The 24,657-nt window shown below is 42.0% G+C and overlaps 1 protein-coding gene across 1 annotated transcript in view; it reads right to left on the bottom strand.

The window, feature by feature from the left end:
• Nucleotides 1–2,345: 2,345 nt before the first annotated feature.
• Nucleotides 2,346–24,657, bottom strand: part of ORC1 (origin recognition complex subunit 1) — a 177,639-nt gene continuing 155,327 nt past the window's right edge. Inside the window, exons 12-18 of the mRNA XM_085602615.1 lie at nucleotides 23,826–23,997; nucleotides 22,320–22,427; nucleotides 21,983–22,132; nucleotides 19,946–20,065; nucleotides 19,662–19,828; nucleotides 18,326–18,413; nucleotides 2,346–2,925 (exon numbers count right to left, since the gene is read on the bottom strand). Coding sequence (XP_085458741.1) covers nucleotides 2,731–2,925; nucleotides 18,326–18,413; nucleotides 19,662–19,828; nucleotides 19,946–20,065; nucleotides 21,983–22,132; nucleotides 22,320–22,427; nucleotides 23,826–23,997 — 1,000 coding nt within the window. The 3' untranslated portion in view covers nucleotides 2,346–2,730. The remainder of the gene's footprint in view (nucleotides 2,926–18,325; nucleotides 18,414–19,661; nucleotides 19,829–19,945; nucleotides 20,066–21,982; nucleotides 22,133–22,319; nucleotides 22,428–23,825; nucleotides 23,998–24,657) is intronic.

Genomic DNA, 24,657 nt, shown 5'->3' with positions numbered 1-24,657 from the left:
TAAGGCTATAATAAATGCTGTATTACAATACACAAAGAAACTGTGTCTAATGTGAATGTTGCCACCCATTCTACCTTTCTTGATGAAGAACATCCACTACAAAAGTCTCATGAATGCAGATTGCTATAACTCCATCTACAAAACTGTACAAAAGTTACCCTGCACCAGTATCCGTGCTTTGAAGTGGGCAACATGTTCTTTTATAAAAATACATAACATTGCTTAAGACAACTTCAAAAGTTTTTAAAACTATGTACCAGATGCTATAAAGGATATAAAGTGATTGGTATCTGCTTTTATAGTAGAAAATTAAAGGGCACATTACCTTCTCCTCAATGCAAAAAAGGACTTTAAGTAGGTCGATGTAATTTGCAAAATATCTGCTAACTTTTTAGCTTACTGTAATCTGTTTTTTCCTTCATGGCAGCAGAGGGCTAAGCTTCTATGGAAATTAAAACTGGAAACAGCAAGTGTAGATTAAGGTGACAATAAATCAGTCTTTGTGGTTTTTGAAGCTTCGTAGGTCCAGAGGCTGAAGCTTGCACATAAACATTATTACAAAAGCTGTATCCTTCATGCCTTTAGGTGACATGTGCAGGGGTTCGAGCTTCTTTGGAAACATCTTTTCGTTGCATTTATTCTTTCCAGTGATGAATATTGCCATTGTGTTGTTGTCCACTTCTTATTTAGCAGAATATTTTTGCTCTGTGATTCCAATCCTTTCAGCTTTTTTAATGTGTCTTTCTTTATTCAGACCTTCATACCAGCAGCTCTCTGAACTTGCCTTAATTTAACCAAAAAAACACACAGAACAGAGTTCCATAGAGACACCCTTTCGTTTCCATCTCGGGCTTTAATGTCTATGTGCTGCATTTTTTAAAGTCACACCCACAGGCTTTGCCAAGGCTTATTTCTTTTTTCCGATGCTGTTAAGGACCAGCAAAAAGCACTGGGAAAGCAAGAATGTCGCTAGCTCCTTTCCAAGGCAAGACCTATTGGCTTTGTCAGTGCACAATATATATGGCTTGAAAGTGCTGTAAATATCAAGTGCTAGTAATACCCGATTTAAAGGCACTCAATTTACTGACCTCGGAAAGATGGAAGGTAGCAGTGGCCTTGTTGGGAACTGATGACTAGCTGCAAATCACTGCACTTCTCAGCTGCAAGGATTTTACGCAGTCTTCCTGTGGGATACATTTTCTGCCTTGTCCTAGATACCCAGCACCCACAATTACAGACCAGACACTTGATGGGGTAGAGTAAATTACCTGCTACAATATTACTGCACCCTTATGAGTTCCAAATATCGCAATAAGAATTAACCATGAGATCTGTGAGTGAAATATTGTCTGCAGTTTCACCCCCTCAATTTGATTACTGATGAAACGGTTTGTGGTGCCATGAGGTGTAATTCTGAGAGTACTGCCAGGAGGAAATGTGTAGTCTCTTCTTCTGTGATACTAATGTACTTCTGCGCCAGTAACCAGCGTAAGGTGGTCTTTATCGACTGGACTACAGCGGAGCATCAAAGCAGAGGCTAAGGCTAGGATCCTTGCCCAGGCTCGATGCACAGCCCTGATGGCCTGATGTATTCTGTCACAAATGGGATGCTGATTTAGAAAGTATCTGCAGAGATGTGAGCAGACACACGTTTGCAGTCAGAAGTGTCAAATATATTCACCAACTAATTTATGCGGCATTTTTGCCTCGAGTTTATTAATAACCAATCTTATACTACATGAGGTGGATAATGAGACGTGGTAGACGAGACTGGCTTGGAGCAGACTCTTCATACCAAAAGGATAGTAGTGCATAGTGGGATTGCAACAATGTCACAATTGAAGCAAGACTGGAGTGGGGATTCAAAATTCTTCAAGTACAAAATAAAGTTAATTGGGTGTGAGTTCAAGACAAGTCAGTTTCTACTTGTCAAGTGGATGGGCTTTCCTAAAAAATCCAACTAACAAAAAATCCTATGTCAATTTTGCTGCCCTCATTTTAAAAGCCTGTAACCCTATGCTGTGTAACTTATCGACTGGTTGAAATGTTCTTCTGTCGAATCGGTCTTCCATGTGCCTGTTGACTGGGTTAAGAATATCTTATTGCCATTCGACAGTCTGGGAATGCACATACAATACCACGTGGTATGCATGGCTGTCAATCCCCTGAAATATCCCTCAGTTTGTACCAGGATTGTAGACCGGTGTTTTTCTTCCTTTTCCCTTGCATATATATCCGGATTGGCGGTTGTTCTTATTGTGCATTATTTAAATCGATCATAAAATTACAACATTAAATCTCAAAAGAGGAACACACCTAGGAACTTGCTCAGACCAGCTCTCAAATATTTCCATTGAATAAGTCAACCAAATGTACAGACTTTATTTAGGATTTTACATGTACATTAAACATTATACAAACATTACAACAAAAAGTCACCATTTACAAAATGTGATAAAAATAGATATTTACAAGATCGCCCTAGCGAAGGAATTCAGTTCTACTATGATGAGCAGTAAGAACCCAATTTAAATATATAAACATTAGAACTGGAGTAAACACATTATAAAATTACATACAATTTTTTTTTTAAAAAGTTAAAAAGCATTTAGAAACTGTACACTATGTGCACTTGGTTATTTTTTGTAACAATTATATTTGAAGACTGCGAGCAAACAAAACCCTGCTTGCTTTAAAGAGTTAAAATCCATCCTCCTCCTCACCGTCGACCTACTCCACCTTCAATGCATACATGATGTCGTCTTGACTCACATTTAGCCTCACACGCAGAAGTAGATCATTCTTGCTGGACTCCACGAGCAGCAGGCGGCATGCTCCAAGCCGCAGGCAAACTGCTATAGCTTCGGACATGGTAGGCGGTGGGAGCCCTTCAATCCTGCAGAGAGCGACTAATTGATGGTAAACCTGAAAAAAACCCACATTTTTATAAAGGTTTTCACATACCTGCGAGATTTTGGGGCACATCGTTAATGTCCTAATTTGCACAAAGCCATCGCAACCATTGATTGTGGCCTTTCCGCTAGGTTTGAGCTATAGAAATATCATATACATTATCTCTTTTCTAGATTTAGATATATAGCTGGTTTAAACTGCTCGTTCCATGGCTAAGAATTCAAAAATGTTAAGTATCTATTTAAAAAGGAAACTGCATAGTGACAAGGGTTTTCATATGGAGGTAATACAACAAAAACAACATGACTACCGAAAACCGGAAAAATTAAATCTTCAAAATTACCAAATATTAAGAAGGGGTTCCATAGATTTTGAAGGCCCATTTTCCTGGGTGCTACACACCAACTCCAGCTGGTATGGGACTCAATCTCAACTCTCACCAAGAATCCTCCACTGAGCCTGTGCACAATGCTTTTTTTCCAGAGCAGTCAACTGACCTGGTGAAGAGGAGCACCTTTATCGGATACCTTGCTGTAAAAAACTGGATTATTCGAGGTGGGCGACCACCCACCTCAAAGAAGAGTCACCAGGGTGAACCATCAAAGTCACTAAATTAACCCAAGCTCAAATTCCCTGGTAGCTATGGCACAGAGCAAGTTAGGGCAATGTGCAAAGTACTTATGCAGAACCAAAACATTAATGTAGTCAGGATGCAAAACAATAAAACTCCCTAATCGAATTAGAAAAATGGAGTAAAATGTACTAAGCATGGAGGAATAAGCCTGAAAACTGAGGAATTTATTTAGAATAAACACACGAAAGCTGATGACACTACAGTTAAGAAATATTTAATGATACCAGTGAGGCAATTCATGATTTAACAGGAGGTGCTGACTATTATGAAGCCATATTCAATTTTTGATAGATCAGACATAAAACAGAAGAAGAAGTGTGTTAGCGAACAACACTTTTAGCTACTAGTACGTTCTTACATTGCAAATGGGATGCCCAGGTTAAGCATGTGCTCACAGTGGTCTACCGACATACATGGAAAGTAGGACCAAATTCTGGGGCATCCCTAAAGACACAGAAATGGGAGGCGACCAGGGCCCCTATGTGCACAAGTGAATATGAAAGGATAAACAAAAGAACCAAGACAGGGCTCAATTACCAATTCTCATTCCCGACACCAAGTTGGAGGTCAGTGCTGTGGGTTCTGAGAGAACAAGAAAAATAGGCAAACAGACATCCCCACCATTAGGCGCTAGCATGTTATTATTCATCACCAGGTGACGACATGAGACATCCTGAGCATAATGAGGATTGGTACATTAAGAAGTCAAGGGACTGAATATTTGCTGGTCCAAGGTGTCAAGTGTTAATAATTAACCAACTGAGTTAACAGAATGAACACACCAGAAATAGGAGCTGAATATTAAAATAATTAATACAAATTAGCCAATTACATGGATTACAGGATGGCAGCAGAAAGGGATCATCAGGAAATAAAGACAAGGGGAGAGGGAGAAAAAAGCCTACAATTGCTCAACAGGGACTAGATCTAAGGATGGAGAGGAAGATGCGTTTAAAATGGGTGTTCAGCCATGCTCTCAATTGCATCTGTGGTAGGATAAATGGTTAAAGATATTAGCCCCTTTCACAAGTCTAAGAAGCTAACAAGGAGATAACATTTGATACTGTAATATTGAGAACTTTTCCCATTTTTTTTAAATTTTTTTTAAATGTCTTTATTGGTATTTTCACTAACTTACATATATCCAGTTACAAGAGCAATAACATTCTTGTTCATGGGATAATACATCACTTTACGTTATACGTGCACTTGTGGCTACATCAGGATTTGCATCTAGTTTATCATTCCCCAAGTTAGTCGTCAGTAATGCGATAACCTTGCTATCCACTTTATCACGTGTATCATGCAATCACTACTGTTTAATGGGCGTACCCAGGGGAAGTCACCAGTGTTCTCAAATGGTGTATGCTAATCGTTTATGCCATATAAGAAAAACTCTAATTATCCAGCTTTAGAGTAATAGGAAAACTAAAAACAAAATAGAAATCGTCTAACCGTGTGTAGTCTGTTGGACCTAACCATCTCTCAGAATTTTGGGGGTCAGACTCCCCTTATGGGAGGAGTTGGTCAAACCCTAAGAGAAGGGTTCTGGGGAGGCACAGGGGGTGGGGCAGGGTGACGCAATCGGGGGAGGGCGGATGACAGACATTGTCGCAGGACCATCTCCCTCATTCAACACCTTCCGTCCCGGGACGGAATAGTTTCCTCAGGTGCTCTCCACACTCCCTGTATCATCCAGACTCTCACTCAACTGCACTTCATTACGGGTATCCCATGCTCGTAGAATCTCTGTCCATAGCCCCGCCAGTGGGCTTCGATGCACCCCTCTGGCATCCTCACATTGTAGCGTCCTCTCCTCCGCCCTGGCCCACATGTCTACATTCTTTTCCCATGCGGTCTCTGTAGGGCCTATCGTGGACTTCCATGTCAAGGCTATCTGTCTGTGTGCCAGGACCAAGGCCAGGTCTGAAAATCTGGAGGAATGTGCGTGCCAACACCCTGCTGGTGGCGCTCTCATTGATCCTCAGAATCCTTGTAACCTTGTACATTCTCACACCACATGAGCGAAGCCTACATCTAGAATTCTGCATCTCGGGAAGTAGTGATCCACTCCTCTGTTCATAATGTGCAACCTGTGGGAGGTCAGGTAGACAATGTGAATATAGTTAAATTGAATACGCTTCAGTTTGGAGTTCCTGAACACCCTTTTTGGACTCCTCAACACCAGTTTCCATCCGGTATCCCTCTCCTAAGTATCACACCCCATTTTTCACGTGTTCGGTCAAGAGGTGTCATGACCATCTCTATCTGAGCTCTATAGAGCCATGTCACAAGGTCACCAATGCCAGAAAAAGGCTGTATGTCTTTGGTTCCTGTTGGCCTTCCCGCCATAGGTCCCTAAACGTTTGTGCCATCGTAGGTCAGGAACTGACCACTTGGTGAGTCATAGTGGGATACAAAATATTCCAGCAAAATAAGCACTCCCTGTAGGAAGCAGGCACCTATTATAATCACCCCTGCTGCCTTCCATTCTGATAACTGGACTCCAAAGAATGGGGCACAGTGAGGAAGCCACATTAGTGGCAGATCAAGAGCGTGAGAGGGATCCCTGCCGTCCATCTGAGGAATCTATTCCAGCAACCCAGTGCAACCTGTAATAACAACCTAAGTGGCGGGGTGGCCACTTTTGAACGAAAGGGTTTGTCCAGTAGCAATCCCCGGTTGTCCACCCTACCCATTGGTCTCAATGTTTCTTGATCCCTTCCATCCAGCCACTGGGCTAGCCACTGCAGTTGGTTGGCCATGGCATACAATTTGAAGTCCGGGGTGCCCAGCCCACCATCTTCCAGTGTACGACGTAGCACCACCAGCGATACTTTATTTTGCCCTCCATCCAATATCAAGTCCAGGCTCGCAAACCAACTGGGCAGAATCTGCAAAGGCAAGTTGCCAAAATAATATTGCAGTCTAGGGAGCATTATCATCTTGGACAGTGCTATATGGTCCATCAGGGGCAACTTTAATGAACGCCAGAATAGGACACTTGTCTTAAGGGACAGCACCACTGGTTTCAGATTACCATCGCCAGTCGCCCAGGGTGTGATACACCTGGACACCCAGGTATTTGAAGGAGATCGGGGAACAGGTCAGGTCACTTGGCAGATTATCCGGGCACGGTTGGTCCCTTCCTAATGGAAAAATATGGGTCTTTGCCTTGTTCAGCTTAAGGCGCTACAAGTCAGCGTACCTCTTTAGGAGGGCCAAAGCCCATATCACTCCTCCACTACCTCCACCAAAATACAACAATAAGTCGTTGGCATAGAGGGATATAATATGCACATGCCCTCCAATCTGTATACCTTGGCTGTGTCCTTGCTATCTAAAAAGTTCTGCTATGGGTTCAATGGCTAGTGCAAACAAGAGTGGGGACAGTGGGCATCCTTGTCTGGTTCCTCTGTGGATAGTGTACAATTGTGAGTTCACCCCTCCTTGTCCTGACCAGCGCTGTGGGGCACGCGTACAGTAGCTTTACCCACATAATCCATCCACCACCCAAGACCATTCTCTCCATGGTTGCATATAAAAAGTCCCACCTGACAGAATTGAATGCCTTCTCTAGGTCAACGGACATAATGAGTGCCTCAGGGTACCGTTCGTTATCCAAATTTTGCATAATATAAAAGAGCCGGCGTAGGCTGCCAGATGTAGACCTGGTTGGTATGAAACCATTCTGGTCCTCAAGTACCGGGTGTGGTATATGAGAGAAAAGCCTCATGGCCAGGACCTTAAAATCCATGTTTAGCATGGGGAGCGGGCCAAACTTTGAAGATTTTGTCTTTGGTAGTGGGATCACTAGTGCCTCCTTGGAAGAGACCGGCAATACACCCCTGGCCAGTGCCTCTGCATATAGTGCCTCCAGCTTAGGTGTTAGCAATTGTGCAATGGTTGAGTTAAACTCAGCTGGTAGGCCATCTGGACCTGGAGACTCCCGTTCACCATCTCTTTGATGGCTGCCCTCACCTCCTGCGACATTATTGCCCCCCAGTCGCTCCCGCAGCCTGGGGTCTAGTGTCTTCAGTCTTAGGTGTGTTAGGAAATTTGTTACATGCGTTAGCGGCTGTGCTAGTCGCTTTCCATACAATGTCTCATTATACATACTGAACGCCCAGGTTTATTTCATTAGGAGAGTGTAGCACCCCACCTTCTGCAGACTGGATCCGAGTGATAAGAGTTCCCCTGGCTTCCAGGTGCATCAACAATGATAGCTGCCTCCCCGATTTATCTCCCTCCTCATGCATCCTTGCCTGATATTCACGCATGTCCAAGCACTTCAAACGCTCCAGGATTTCATTATATGATTGTCTAGTGTCGTCTAGTTGCTTATGTGTTGTTCCGTCTGAGGACAATTTGGCTCCTTGTTCATGTAAGCTAGCCTCCAGTGTAGTTATTTCTTCCAACAGTTCTTTTTTCACTCCCGTCTGCCCCATACAGTGTACCCTTACCACCACTTTAAATGCTTCTCACTATCATCAGGGATCAAGCTGTGCCCTGCTTAAACTGAAAATATTCAGATATAACAGTTTGTAGTGCATCCCTAAAGCACGCATCCTCAAGAAAGGTGGGAGGAAGTCGCCATGTGGGGGTCACCGTAGGTTCCCTCAGAGGTCGGCGGCACAACAGGGGATTATGGTCCGATACAGTACGCCCTAGGTATTTAATGTGCAGTACATGTGGGCTCAAGCATTCTGGGCAAACAAGCATGTCAAGTCTAGTGTGTAGACTACAGAGGTGGGAGTAATAAGAGTAGTCTCTCAGTGAGCCTTGTTGGAGTCTCCAAACATCTACGAGTTCCCAGTAGTCCAACCATTCTCTGAAACCCTTCATCGTTTTGGATGCCCATGTGTCTTGAAGCGGAGGTGTTGATCTGTCTAGGTATTATAATAATCAAACTGGAGGGAGAAGGAAGAACTTCTGATCCACTCAGCTTCCTTGTCACAAGTATACAATAAATCAAAAGGGAGTGGATCACTAGTCCCAAAGAACCAGGGTGTGCAAAAGCAGTATAAGGTACTGTTTAAAAAAAAAAAAAAAAAACCCTCAATCACGTTATAAACGTTTCGGATGTTAGCGGTATATTTTCATTCTCCGCTTCGTTATTGGTAACGTGACAGCATCATCATTGGGTTTGTTGTAATGCTTTCTCCACCTGGAGATCGTACCACTGGTTGTGTTGGTAGTGATCGTAAATGAAAAAGAGTGAGTTTGGTGAAGTGTTCAGTGGTGAAAAAATGGAAGTATTCAAAATCCAACAGAGCTAGTAAAAAATCTTTAATTGTACTTGATGTTGGAGAGTTTTGTAGATTCCTCAGTGTGCACTCAGGGGTGAATTAGGACCCTGTGCATTCTAAAAAAGTGTCTTTAAAAAAGGTCGACATGTTTCAGCCCTTGTTATGCCCCAAAGGGTCACACGGGCTTTCTTCAGGACCTAGGAGGTGAGATAAAGACCTGAATATTCACAGGATCTTTAGGGTGAAAGGATTTGGGTTAATTAATCCCAAAGGTAACTGTTCATTTGAACCTGTAGTTGTAGTTCCAATTAGTAAGGTGGGGAAGGAAATAAGGGGAAGAAAAACAGACCTTGTTAGAACAAAAAACTTTTTAGTGAGGTTAAAAATAGTTTTCGTTAAATTAAGAACAGACGGCAAACAGTCTGAAATCATTGATTTTTCCTCAGACAATAAGGATGTCTGCAACAACTAAAAAATGGCAATTTTTATTTGTTTGGAGTCAAGACACTGGGAAGTGTCCTGTCTCTTATATGGCAAAATTCGTCCCTCCTTCAATTACTTGTAAGAGAATCCACATTCCATCTTGTCATATATGGTGTATTAAGCGCTCATTTGTAATAGCACCATTCTTAAGTTTGTAATAGCAAAATGCATCTGAACGTATCAACATAATCATTATTGGGACAGACTGGCTCGTAGACGTTGGTGGTGTCAATGTTAAATGGAATAGATAGCCTGTGAGGTACAAAAATAGCTTATGCGCTTAAATACGACTTAGCATAAAAAGATGCAAAGGGCGCGTAATAATGGCAGTAGTTATGTTCTTACTCAAAACAGTAGAGCTTATGTGTTTACGAGTGGCTTAGAAACGCATGGTGTTGTCAGCAGATAGGCTCTTAAAACAAGGGCAGCGGCACAATATGTTCCATTTACATAAGCGTAGTATTGTAATGATCTAAGTACAAAGGACACACAAGTGTAAATACAGTTGTTTGTTTGCGTTAAATGCTTAAGCCGAATGGGAGGGGCAAAAAGTAATTACATGACGCCAAAAGCGATGAAAGAGCATCCATACCTGTTTCCCGTTTCTGTGGGCAACAGCGGGTATAAAGTAGGGCGGTCGCTCGCGCTCTTCAGAAGTAATAGAAAAACAGAGGGAAAAAGGGAACTGTCAAAGCTTTGACCAAATAATACATTACGGTTCTGCCGTGAGGTTGAGTCCGCCATCTTGCTAACCTCTTCGGCGCTGAACGAAGCTTCTGTGCTGACTCTGCCCTAGTTGACCCGGTACTACCGGTAGGGCCTGAGGGCTCGCGTTATATGCGATGTAGAGCGCATGGAAATAGTGGAAGGACCACTACGAGATGATGAATGTAGAACGAAAATACCTTTACGGTATGTAGTCGTCTTCAGCGATTCAATAGAAACAACAAAGTGGAAAAAATGACGTAGAGGCTGGTTGCTTTAGATGTATACAAATAAGTAGTTATTGAAGCCAATAGGACTAAAATCATGCCTGATAGTGACCTGTACATTATTGTCAGCAGGGGGTATCCTCTGACAAGACAGTATGTAGTTGAAATAGAAAATCTCAGAATGCGTAGGTAGTGCAATGATTAGGTGTACCATCCCCTGAGTATTAATGAGGGTGGTGTATGCTTGGCATGGTTTTATATGTAGGATGTGTCTGTTTGTTGTCAAAGTTTATACAAAAATCGGATTTTCATTTTCTCAAGATGCTCAACCATGGTATATTGTCATTCAAACCTTGGGTATTCGTACAAAGTCGATGAACCCATCTTTGTTCTTTTTCGAACAGTACCTTCTCAGCGTGGTTGTTCTTGATAGTAAGGGTTTCCAAGATTACCCAACGTAGATCATTGATAGTATGTCCTTGTTCCAGGAAGTGATTACTCATCTTTGTAGTGCTTCTCTTGCACTTGATGTTACTGCGATGTTCGCAGAGTCTCTGTTTCACTTTCCTACAGGTCATTCCGATGTAGCGCAAACCGCATGGGCATGTGATCATGTAGATAGCGTGGGTGGTATTGCAGTTAGTGTGCGTTCTTATGGTCCAATTCAGATTAGGTGATAATTGTAAGTTTTTGGTTGCCGTTGTCAAGTGGCAGACTGAGCATGACCCGCATGGAAAATGTCCTGTAACCGGTGTGTTGTGCCAAAGGCCCTGTTGGGTCTTTGTAGCTGGTTTATCCAAAGGTCTCGTGTGTACGAGTATGTCTAAGGTTCCTAGTCCTTTTATTTGAGAATCTGGGTTTTGGCCATTTCAAGTTTCCAGAAGTTAGAATTCGCCAGTTCTTGTTGACGATTTTCTTGATATCGTTTGTCACAGTACTGTAAGTGCTCACGCATGTCATCAGATCCATAGTGGGTTCTTTCGTTGTGATGTCTAGGAGGGTCTCCCTTTGTTGGTTCCTTGCCCTTTTCTGGCATTTTTTAATGATGTGCATGGGGTAGTCTCTGGTTTGCAGTTTATCACTTAGTTCCATTGCTTGACTTTTGTAGTCTCTGATGTTACTGCAATTTCGTCTGAGTCGAAGGAACTGTCCATACGGGAGGTTTTCCCTCAATGGGCGTGGATGAAAGCTTTTATATGATAACAGGCTGTTTTTGGCTGTAGGTTTGAAATAGGTCTTTGTTTGCAATTTGTCCCCTTCGATGAAGATAGTGACATCTAGGAAGTCCAATTTATTTGGATCTGCTGTGTACGTAAACTTCAAGCAGTCATCCCTAGTATTGAGCCATTGGTGGAATTCGTACAGATCTTCATTATCTCCTTCCCATATCAGGAGAACGTCATCTATATAGCGCTTCCAGAAGACGATGTGACTCAGGAAGGGATTAGAGGGGTCATGGATGTAGGTGGTTTCAAAATTGCTGACATAGAGCCCCGCTACACTCGGCGCAAAGGTACTGCCCATTGAAGTACCATGGCGCTGTTTGTACATGATCTTATTGTATTCAAAGTGGTTTTCTGTAAGTGCTAACCTGCAGCACTCAAGTACGAAATGTCTCGGTGTCCTGTGTTCCCATTGTTGGTCAAAGAGAAGTGTCTCTAAAGTTTCCAGAGTTTTCTGTTGTGGGAGGCTCGTATATAAACTTTCAATATCAAGCCCCACTAGTAACATACTGTTCTGTGAGTATTGTAGATTCTGTAGGAGGTTCAGGAGGTCTTTAGTGTCCTTTAAATAGGTGGGAGTTTTTTGTACCAGTGGCCTCAAGTAGTGGTCAGCAAATTGTGACAGCGGTTCTAAAATGGAACCGATTCCAGAAACAATAGGACGTCCGGGTGGCGGGCGTCGTTCTTTGGGGATTTTGGGTAAAGAATAAAAGTAAGGCATTCTTGGTGTCTTGGTTATCAAGAAGTCTGCTTCAGTCTTGGAGACCCAATTGTTGGTTTCTGCTTCATCAACCATGATAGCAATGGTGTTTTGTAAGCGTTGGGTTGGGTCTGTCCTGATGATTTCATAGAACTTTTCGTCAGAAAGTAATTCAATGCACTGTTGATGGTACCCTTCTTTGCTGAGAAGTACGATACCACCTCCTTTATCCGCTGGTTTGATTATTAGTTCTTCGTCTTGTCGTAATGTGTCTAGTGCTCTTTGTTCAGCGTTAGATATGTTCATGAAAGGTCTTCTAGTTTGGTCTTTTAGATCACCCACTTCTTTCATTATTGCCTGTTCAAAGGCTAGTACTTCTACTGGAACTTGGTGGTTAAGTGGACAGAAGTTGGATTTCCGGCGGAGCGTCGTGTCGCCGTCCTTTGTTACTTCTTCTTGTCCATTGAAGAAGGCTTTCAGCTTGATCTTCCTGCAGAACTCCGCCATTTCACACTGGAGTCTGAAGATGTCTAAAGGTGGTGTAGGTACGTAACTAAGACCTTTATTAAGAACATGTTCCCTCTTTGACCAACAATGGGAACACAGGACACAGAGACATTTCGTACTTGAGTGCTGCAGGTTAGCACTTACAGAAAACCACTTTGAATACAATAAGATCATGTACAAACAGCGCCATGGTACTTCAATGGGCAGTACCTTTGCGCCGAGTGTAGCGGGGCTCTATGTCTGCAATTTTGAAACCACCTACATCCATGACCCCTCTAATCCCTTCCTGAGTCACATCGTCTTCTGGAAGCGCTATATAGATGACGTTCTCCTGATATGGGAAGGAGATAATGAAGATCTGTACGAATTCCACCAATGGCTCAATACTAGGGATGACTGCTTGAAGTTTACGTACACAGCAGATCCAAATAAATTGGACTTCCTAGATGTCACTATCTTCATCGAAGGGGACAAATTGCAAACAAAGACCTATTTCAAACCTACAGCCAAAAACAGCCTGTTATCATATAAAAGCTTTCATCCACGCCCATTGAGGGAAAACCTCCCGTATGGACAGTTCCTTCGACTCAGACGAAATTGCAGTAACATCAGAGACTACAAAAGTCAAGCAATGGAACTAAGTGATAAACTGCAAACCAGAGACTACCCCATGCACATCATTAAAAAATGCCAGAAAAGGGCAAGGAACCAACAAAGGGAGACCCTCCTAGACATCACAACGAAAGAACCCACTATGGATCTGATGACATGCGTGAGCACTTACAGTACTGTGACAAACGATATCAAGAAAATCGTCAACAAGAACTGGCGAATTCTAACTTCTGGAAACTTGAAATGGCCAAAACCCAGATTCTCAAATAAAAGGACTAGGAACCTTAAAGACATACTCGTACACACGAGACCTTTGGATAAACCAGCTACAAAGACCCAACAGGGCCTTTGGCACAACACACCGGTTACAGGACATTTTCCATGCGGGTCATGCTCAGTCTGCCACTTGACAACGGCAACCAAAAACTTACAATTATCACCTAATCTGAATTGGACCATAAGAACGCACACTAACTGCAATACCACCCACGCTATCTACATGATCACATGCCCATGCGGTTTGCGCTACATCGGAATGACCTGTAGGAAAGTGAAACAGAGACTCTGCGAACATCGCAGTAACATCAAGTGCAAGAGAAGCACTACAAAGATGAGTAATCACTTCCTGGAACAAGGACATACTATCAATGATCTACGTTGGGTAATCTTGGAAACCCTTACTATCAAGAACAACCACGCTGAGAAGGTACTGTTCGAAAAAGAACAAAGATGGGTTCATCGACTTTGTACGAATACCCAAGGTTTGAATGACAATATACCATGGTTGAGCATCTTGAGAAAATGAAAATCCGATTTTTGTATAAACTTTGACAACAAACAGACACATCCTACATATAAAACCATGCCAAGCATACACCACCCTCATTAATACTCAGGGGATGGTACACCTAATCATTGCACTACCTACGCATTCTGAGATTTTCTATTTCAACTACATACTGTCTTGTCAGAGGATACCCCCTGCTGACAATAATGTACAGGTCACTATCAGGCATGATTTTAGTCCTATTGGCTTCAATAACTACTTATTTGTATACATCTAAAGCAACCAGCCTCTACGTCATTTTTTCCACTTTGTTGTTTCTATTGAATCGCTGAAGACGACTACATACCGTAAAGGTATTTTCGTTCTACATTCATCATCTCGTAGTGGTCCTTCCACTATTTCCATGCGCTCTACATCGCATATAACGCGAGCCCTCAGGCCCTACCGGTAGTACCGGGTCAACTAGGGCAGAGTCAGCACAGAAGCTTCGTTCAGCGCCGAAGAGGTTAGCAAGATGGCGGACTCAACCTCACGGCAGAACCGTAATGTATTATTTGGTCAAAGCTTTGACAGTTCCCTTTTTCCCTCTGTTTTTCTATTACTTCTGAAGAGCGCGAGCGACCGCCCTACTTTATACCCGCTGTTGCCCACAGAAACGGGAAACAGGTATGGATGCTCTTTTTCATCGCTTTTGGCGTCATGTAATTACTTTTTGCCCCTCCCATTCGGCTTAAGCATTTAACGCAAACAAACAACTGTATTTACACTTGTGTGTCCTTTGTACTTAGATCATTACAATACTACGCTTATGTAAATGGAACATATTGTGCCGCTGCCCTTGTTTTAAGAGCCTATCTGCTGACAACACCATGCGTTTCTAAGCCACTCGTAAACACATAAGCTCTACTGTTTTGAGTAAGAACATAACTACTGCCATTATTACGCGCCCTTTGCATCTTTTTATGCTAAGTCGTATTTAAGCGCATAAGCTATTTTTGTACCTCACAGGCTATCTATTCCATTTAACATTGACACCACCAACGTCTACGAGCCAGTCTGTCCCAATAATGATTATGTTGATACGTTCAGATGCATTTTGCTATTACAAACTTAAGAATGGTGCTATTACAAATGAGCGCTTAATACACCATATATGACAAGATGGAATGTGGATTCTCTTACAAGTAATTGAAGGAGGGACGAATTTTGCCATATAAGAGACAGGACACTTCCCAGTGTCTTGACTCCAAACAAATAAAAATTGCCATTTTTTAGTTGTTGCAGACATCCTTATTGTCTGAGGAAAAAATCAATGATTTCAGACTATTTGCCGTCTGTTCTTAATTTAACGAAAACTATTTTTAACCTCACTAAAAAGTTTTTTGTTCTAACAAGGTCTGTTTTTCTTCCCCTTATTTCCTTCCCCACCTTACTAATTGGAACTACAACTACAGGTTCAAATGAACAGTTACCTTTGGGATTAATTAACCCAAATCCTTTCACCCTAAAGATCCTGTGAATATTCAGGTCTTTATCTCACCTCCTAGGTCCTGAAGAAAGCCCGTGTGACCCTTTGGGGCATAACAAGGGCTGAAACATGTCGACCTTTTTTAAAGACACTTTTTTAGAATGCACAGGGTCCTAATTCACCCCTGAGTGCACACTGAGGAATCTACAAAACTCTCCAACATCAAGTACAATTAAAGATTTTTTACTAGCTCTGTTGGATTTTGAATACTTCCATTTTTTCACCACTGAACACTTCACCAAACTCACTCTTTTTCATTTACGATCACTACCAACACAACCAGTGGTACGATCTCCAGGTGGAGAAAGCATTACAACAAACCCAATGATGATGCTGTCACGTTACCAATAACGAAGCGGAGAATGAAAATATACCGCTAACATCCGAAACGTTTATAACGTGATTGAGGGTTTTTTTTTTTTTTTTTTAAACAGTACCTTATACTGCTTTTGCACACCCTGGTTCTTTGGGACTAGTGATCCACTCCCTTTTGATTTATTGTAGATCTGTCTAGGTATACATCTGCTACAAAATTAAAATCTTCGCCAAGGCGGAAGTAATCTGTGCCCAAATTGGAAAGGGGCGTGGATAATCCTCATAAACATGAGCTGGTTGTAGTTTGATGTGTATATACTCCCTAAGGTGATCTCTTTTCCCAGCAATCTGCCTTTTTCCAACAAATACCGTCCCTCTGGGTCTATAATTGAGTGCTCTACTTTGAAGGGTGCCCCTGCTCTAATCAATATTAGTGAGCCCCTCGAAAATGCGGAGTGAGAGGTGGCATAGAGCTGCCCCCTCCATCTTCCCCTAAGCCAGGCACCCTCTTCTGTTATGAGGTGGCTCTCGTGCTCTCCTACGTGTGATGTAGCTATGTATTTTTTGGCAATTGACGGCCGTCCCAATCCATCTCACGTTCCATGATAATGTTTTCCCCTCATGATGTAGAGGTCTCGTGTGTGTGCCATCTACCTATTGGAAAATCTCCCCAAGACCCCCCACCCCCTACGTCCCTTCCAATGATAGTTGTGTTAGCCCCTCGGATCACAGCCAAACCCCCCTAAACTAGTAACTCCCACGGCAGCTTCGCAACTGCTGGCTGACCAAACATGTAAAAGAAACAACATGATGAAGAGACGCTTCACTAGAACTTTAGTAAGGGCTATCTGGTTGGGGTAGGCCATAGTACAATGCCCCTGCGTCATCTGCTCCAGCCCAAGGTTCGGCGGCCTCAACAGTTGAGTAGTGACACCACCCCCGGATCTAACACCAAATAATAACTGCCACTATAAGACTTCCCAGATGTCACTGATAGTCTTTTTCCCCCCACTTGACAAACCTACACCCAATAGATTACAGTGGGCAGGACCACTAATCCTCTAGCTCCCACATCCAACACAAAATACAAGACAGTGAATACTTCTAACATGTCCGATAGTCCAGATACATTTGTCCTCCAGAGCTCAGGTACCCTATACATGTGAGTATCAAGAAGCTCACTAAAGCATGCTGAATAAACATTCATGCAGATACACATTATCAAACTGGAAGGGATGCAAATGAAAGGGGTGCTGTACAGATGCAACTGTTATTTGGTTATCACTGTACACACAACCTTGCTGTAGGAAATAAAGGCAACTGCCAATAATCCACCATGAATTGAGATATAGGGATTTGATTTTGCCCACAGTAACCCTTTAACCAGCCTACATGTCTCAAAAGCAGGGCAAATTATTTACCAGTCCTACCGGATTACACATACCAGTATTAGTAAATACGTCTGGCAACACACCCTCAGAACACTACTAACCATTTACAACTTACATACAAACATGAAAGCAGCTTGTTCAGCACCCCTACACTAATGATCATTCAAACCAAACCAAGAATGAAACTAGAGTCCGTGACTGAATCCTCAAGGAACAGGGATCTTAATGGAACGGTCAGCTTAGCCGGCATTCACTGGTTTAGGCACAGCATTCCAAATGGAAGTTGCTATAGGTATTTGGTTTGAAATGCAACATTGTAAAACGGGGCATCTCTGAAACAGCTCAGCATCATGCCCAATAAGAGGCAACACAAGGTCTTACTCTTTGGCCAACCGCTTTCCAACCAATGCTCAGGGATGTGGCCCCAATTAGAGGCTTACAACATTTTCAAGAAGATTAAAAAATAAAACAAAGATGTCTTGTTAAGGAGGAGGACGTAGTGTGGAAGACACAAAGTCTACTAGTGACCCTAAGACCAGCAAATCCTTGGTCAGCCTCAGCTCCACTGGAGAGTGGAAGCCCTTCAGAGGAGCCGGACGAGTGAAGAGGGCATTGGCTCAGTTCTCAGAGATGAGCCAGCAATTTGTTAATACGTGTAAAGCTAAGCGAGGTGGCAGGGTCTTAGAACCAGCCACTCCCTGTATGAGTTTGCTCTTTGATTTCTGGACTCACTGGCATGAAAAATTAACAAACAAACCCTTCAAGGAAAAACTGTCAACTGGGCTTAAAAAAACTAATTTGAATCACATTAAAACATCGGAAGCTGATTGATAAAACAGAAGTGTTGATGCAGTGCCAAAGTACATTTCGGCCTATGAGGGAAGCATACCAAAGGGGCACACAAAGTTTGATGGGGGTGATGACGGGGCCAATGGGGGTCATTATCCTTTTGTCCCAGGTAATTTGGTAATGCAAAACATACCTCTAGAAGTAATTTTCTAGGTATTTTATAGTGGTGCTGTACCTATTTTAAAGAAAAATAAAGGATTACCTGTTGAAATAATGTCTCTTCAAGACCAGATCGCCGAAACTCCGATAAAACCGCTCTGAGGAAGCACTGTTCTAGCACTGAAGAGTTCCTGAAATGAAAAACAAAACTAGTGTACCCTCAATGCAACAAAACCATGAAATATTACACCAATTATTCCAAACATTCAATTGTTCTATCGCACTCAGAACTTACCCAAATAGTGCTCCACCGCACTGTCTTATTCCAGACCGGTCTACTCCCTAAAACATCACAGCTAAAAAGAGACTATTTTTCTGGTAATGTTCCACCTTTACCCATTCTTTAAATCTGTCAATATACCGCAACACTTACTGAATTTCAAACCTGGAGTAGTCTGCACACACCTTTGTAGCAAACATTTATAGGAGCAATTTAATAGATTTGCCTTCTCAATTTGAACACTTAACTGACCTCAAAACACATTCATGATGAGCTCTGTAACAGTCTCTGTATCATCGCTCGCTCAAATGATCAACTATTCTTTCCGTAAATCTATTATAAAGGTAAAAGTTTACTTTTACCAATTATTTTTTACAGTACAAATGGTGATTAAAACACAAAAACTCAAATTATGGCATGCAAAAAAACGTACATGCCAGTAGAAATTCATAGAATACCGTAGGAATCCATCATAGAAGATTTGTAAAGATTGTTTCTGACTAACATGCTCAAGACAGGAGTGAAAGACCATCTGTACCTGCAGAAAGTCTTAGAATGCATCTGTCTTTTAAAGGAAAATGCATTACAGCACCATATGTTTCCATTCTGGTTTATCAGGAAGGCTTTGCTGGCCTGCTTCTGAATGGTCCTTAAGCGAGCTATGCTCAAAAGAAAGTCAATCTCTTTTTAGATTGGTTACGTTTGTTCGACACAAGACCATAAGCTCCTTAAAGTCAGATCTTCTCAGCGCCTTATTCCTCTCTGCAAGTACACAAGAGCTGCAGAGTTGAGCAAAACAGATAGAGGCTGCTGCTAGTTAGAAATCCGGCAAGACGCACTCATTTGCAGAGAGACCGACTATTCACTTTAAGTATGCCATCAATTGCATTAATCTGCATAACCTCAATCTCCAATGGGCGGTCTCACTTTACCACTACATACTTTAGTCTATAGCAAAAGTGGCAAAATAATTGAGAGAATATTACATTAGTTATGGCCCTCATAATTCATCATCAAATTTAGAGGAAGTGACTCCAAAGTAAAGTAGGAAACAAAACATGTACAGACATGCTGTAAAATGTCTAGCATATCAATGTGAGAAAAATGTAACAAGGAATCAAGGAATGTAGTAAGCAATGCTCACATTTAGTTGCTTTACCTGATTGCAATTACGTAAGGAGACGAAAACATTTCCTCCAGTGCTTCCACGACGTGTGGCATGCCAACCAAGCTTAGGCCATTCTTCTGATCTGAAAACTCACAGATTTCAGTAGCTCGCCTGCAGATATCAAGACAGCGCCTCGCATCGCCAGATAATGCAGCCACCTGGTACAAGAACAAAAGCAAACCGGTGTCACAGTATTGTCAAAGGTTTTGCTTTTAACAGGCAGCCCCTCACGTATAGAAATGTAAGTCACAAATGAGAAATTAATTTGGTCCTACCTTTCTGGCTACAAGTTGAATAGCATCGTCCTTGAAGGCTTTGACATGATTTAACCTGGAGGTGATGATCTGCTGAAGCTGTTTATAGGCATAGGGCTGGAATGACATTCTGGTCAGCCCCTGCAAGGATGAAAGAGAGACACCAGAACTCTTCAGATACTGTGGGACTGCACACAACCTGAAGCAGTAACCGGATGCTCGATGATAATGTGTACCAATAAAGTCTTTATGCCCAGCGACAGAGGGGTGCCCACCTCTCACGCAGACCAATGAATTCTGCAAGCATGAACCATCATCCTTAGATGCTAAATATTGAACATTGCATTACTCAAACCCTAGTGATGATAGGGTCTTAATGAAAGTGCAATATTAAATATGCTTTCCATAAGAGATTGGGGGGTTCTAGCACCGAGCAACCATTATACACTGTGAGGTTACTGAAGTTGGAAATATTAAACAGCAAGAAAATATGGAAGCAAAAACCCTGCTTATATGTTACAATGATTCTCCCAAGAGTCTTGTACAGAGAACCATATTGCTGATATCCTCTGAACCCAAAATTTACCAGAAGAAAATCTCTCTGGCTACATTTCAGCTAAGATCCTTCACATTCAAGTCCTAAAAACTTTCTCACTTTTCACCACTACAGAAGAGCCTTTTCAATAATATCCCTGTCCTCACAGAACTGTTCTTCAAACATTATTTGAGAGGCAACAGTGTTCAGGAAATTTCTAATAAATCTTCTTTTATTGCCACAGTTTACAGGCAGAGCGCTCGGGCAATCGCTCTACATCAAAGATGCCATTGGTTGTATAAACACTGTTAATACATGAAATACAAATACACGCACATTTACATACCAGCACCATCCATCTGAGACCACGCACCATTAAGGGGTTGTGTGCTCTAGACAATGGGATATAGGAAGATAAAAGACCAGTTCTGGATGAGCAATGGTTGGCGTCATTGGAATAATCTGGGAACGCAAGACTGTGATATCTAGTATTAAGGAAATTAAAGGTTTTGAACTTGAGTTCCCACATGAAAGATTAAAGCTAAGAGGAGAAAGATGGACTGGACACAGGAGATTATTCCTAAGAGGGCAATGACTTAATGGACATGGAGATCAAAGTAGTCCATCTCCCAGCAGAAGTGATACTCCTGAGGAAGGGCCTAGGATTGATTACGCATTGATGCCAATTATTTCTCTACCTCAAATTTGATTTGTTCAGCAAACAGATTAAAGGTCAAGAGGACGCAAAACCTGTATCCATATATCAGTCTATCCTTCCTTGTGTTCATTTTTACACCTATTCATTGACGCGAGCTTGTTTGTGTGCTCTCTGACCATATCTGTGTTGTGTCTGTGCCTGAATGTTAGTCATCAGTGAATGTCACTCTGTTAGAAACTGGACAGAGGCACCTGGCTTTTTAGCCATTTCTGGTCAAGGATCTTCTTGCAAGGACCGAGAGAATCCCCTTCTCACCTGCCCAAATTTCCTTGAAATGCTCAGGCTAATACACTTGTTGGTTTAAATATGAGGCTAGTATTTAATCAGTATTCAGGGTTTTTTTTGTCTGATTCATAATATGGGAGGATGAGAGAGTAAGACTTAAGGGGGGCAGAGTGGGACCCCACCGCCACTACATAGTGCTGTAAACATTTTACACCATTGTTAATTTACAGAAACAATGCTGCAACCACCATGGAGAAAAGGGGTAGTGCTCCGTCTCAAATATATATCAATTAATGCATAAATGATGAACAAAAAATGTTAAATAACACATTGTTTTATCAATCAAGGAACTAATGGCAGTATTGAAAAGGGGGGGAACTCCATGAAGAAATCCATAACTGAGAATCCAGAGATTCTACTTTGTGCTCTTTATACACTTCTGTTCAGAAACAAAAATTATGATTTTAATTCAACAAACAGATCCCAGCCCTTTAATAAACATTTTAATTGAAAGCCTCCCATTTTACTGAACTCCACTTCAAATCACTGTAGCAAAATTGAGGAAAATGGCACCACTGACCAGTCTGCTCGCCACACGGTTCATCATAATCCTCTCGGGCAGATCCATGGTGTTGGCGATGGCAAGCACAATCAGCTTTGCTTGCTTCCTTGTTGGCCAGTCAAACAGGTTGTACATCACATTCTGCTTCCTAGTCCACAGGAGGTCAAGCTGTGAGCAAAGACAGTTTACCAACATTAAGGTGGCTCAGCACATTGGTTGATGCTCTGCAGCTCTCTCCAAACAAGTCTTTCACGTAAAAGAAGGGCCAATGTGAAACATGCGCAAACACTCTGCAAGGTGAAAACAATGAGCCAGACAATTTGAATGACAACAGTCTAAAAAGTGCAAATCTCACCTCATCCACGATTAGTACAGTGGTCTCTCTTTTAGGGGCAGGGGTGCTAAATCGTTTCTCCAGCAATGCAGCCGCGTGGTCGGCTGTGGCTTTTTGACCAGTCAACAGCTGTAAAAAAAAATAGAAGCCGGTCATAAAGTAGACAGCTGCAACTAAACCAGACTTTAAAGTAGTCCAGCTGTTCAAATTGGTTAAAATGCTCCCTTTGGCTTCAATGGGGATCAATGTTGCAGGGAATTCCATTGATAACAGTACTCAAAGAGAGTAAAAATTACCAGATAAACTTCGACTTATCTTATGAATACATTCTCACTGAATAGACCTCAAGATTTGACATGCAAATTATTACAAACATTCTAGAAGCTATTTTCAAAAGTTTCCAAATATACTGCTATATATTGATCAGTATATAGAACTGATGAATAAGATTACATTTGTGGATTCAAGCAACTTGAGGAAAAACAGTGCTCATGTAAGGAACCATTTTAAAATACCCCTACATTCAGACTACAATACAAGAGGTTGACATTCATGGTATTGCATTAAATCTCTAGAGTTTACTTACCTTTTGCGGCTCAGGCGTCCACGATAGTCCAAGGTTTTCTAATAGGAACGGATAGAAGTGATTGGAGGGCGGGGACAGAGTTGTCCTATAGCGCCCATTGGTGGCTTTGTAAAATCCCCATCTAGAGTTTGGTTGGAATGCTCTGTACTGAGCTCAATTGCTTCTATAGTCATTATCCCAGCTTCATGATGTTTTGGGTAGCCCTGATTGAGCATTTAATCTAGCAGTTTTGTTTTGTCTTGAAGTGACACCTTCTCGGGAATGCTTCACCCACAGACCAGAGCACAAAATGTGTCCGATAAAAGAATTTATTGTGCAAGAACACGAGGCACTTCATCCACAAGTTGTTGCAAGTCCTAGGATTGCAGGCAACAAGGAATCATGCTGACGTCATGGAACCGTGACCCTACGATCACAGTTTGGATAGCTTGGCAACAATGTCAATTCTAATGCCCTTATCACTCTGAAAATTCTGAGAGACAAGAAGACCTGCAAGAGCTCTTAAAAGCGGTTCTGGAAAATGTCCAAAGGTTTGGCCGACATCTAAAAAGTTAACTGATATGCTCTTTCAAGGCAAAATCAGTATTTTAGACAAGACGTCTTGACAAAGTGCAACAAAAATATTTCAAAGCCTTTAATGGGGAAATAAAAACGTGCTTAGTCTTACGTTGTGTGTAGGAAAAAAACAACAATGGAAGGAGGCATCAATGGGATCTACTGGGTGGAGCCAGGTCCAGATGGGAGGGGTTTGCATGCAAGAGATCTGGAGTGAAACTTTTAAACTGTCTGAACAACAGTGCCCAGTCAGTCTCTTCATCTGAACTGGAGATTCTCAGAGGTCCCCAATTTAAAGACCTAAATGCGGGAATTTGTCATGGCCGAAAACCAAGCCCTGATCCTAATTAAAATTGTCCCTGAAGTTAAACGGAGGACAGACTCACCTTCAAAATCTGGACATAAGCCTGGTGGGGCTCAGTCAGTTTCATGCCATTGATTTCTATGTACTGAAAGGATGGCAATTCATCGTCGTCTGCAGCATGCTGGAGGCAGCGGATTACTTCATGGACAGTGGCAGTCTTCCCAGTTCCTGGTACTCCAGAGATGTACATACACCTGTAACAGCAACAAATGCTCAGATCACAGCGAATTATCCTTTGAAGTTCAACACATACTAGCATATCCTAAGGCTGGGCTGCACTGGACTGGACTGCATTGCGATAAAGGAGGAGGTATAGCAGTTATTGACACTAATACATATGAACAGAAAATGGTTAACATGCTTCAAGATCAAAGATTCTACTCTAAAATTAGATCTAATCCCACTAAACAGATAAGTCATAAAATCAAGTCCCTGACGGATAGGGCTCGTGATCTAGGAGATATAAGTGAAAAGGAATATGAATATTTGAATAGTTCTCAAGAGAAGATGCCATGTATTTATGGTATCCCAAAGGTACATAAGAATGAACAAGATCCCCCATATCGCCCTATTGTGTCGACACTTGGCTCGGTCACTGAGCCTTTACCGAAATATGTCGATCACAAAATTAGACCTTATGTCCCTAAGATACGGTCTTACATACAAGACACAAGAGACATGATTAATAAAGTTGAGGGTCTTGAATTTAACCCGGAGAGGAATAAACTGGTAACTCTTGACATAGAATCATTGTATAGTAATATCCCACAAAAGGAAGCTCTTGAAGCTGTAAAATGGTTCATAAATACATATGAGGTTTCAGGCCCACAAACTTTTATACTTGACTGTCTAGA

Source organism: Triturus cristatus, chromosome 4_2, assembly GCF_964204655.1.
Source record: "Triturus cristatus chromosome 4_2, aTriCri1.1, whole genome shotgun sequence".
In the NCBI taxonomy this organism is placed as follows: Eukaryota; Metazoa; Chordata; class Amphibia; order Caudata; family Salamandridae; genus Triturus; species Triturus cristatus.
Note: the sequence above shows the minus strand (reverse complement) of the source record. Positions and strands in the feature narration are given on the sequence as shown.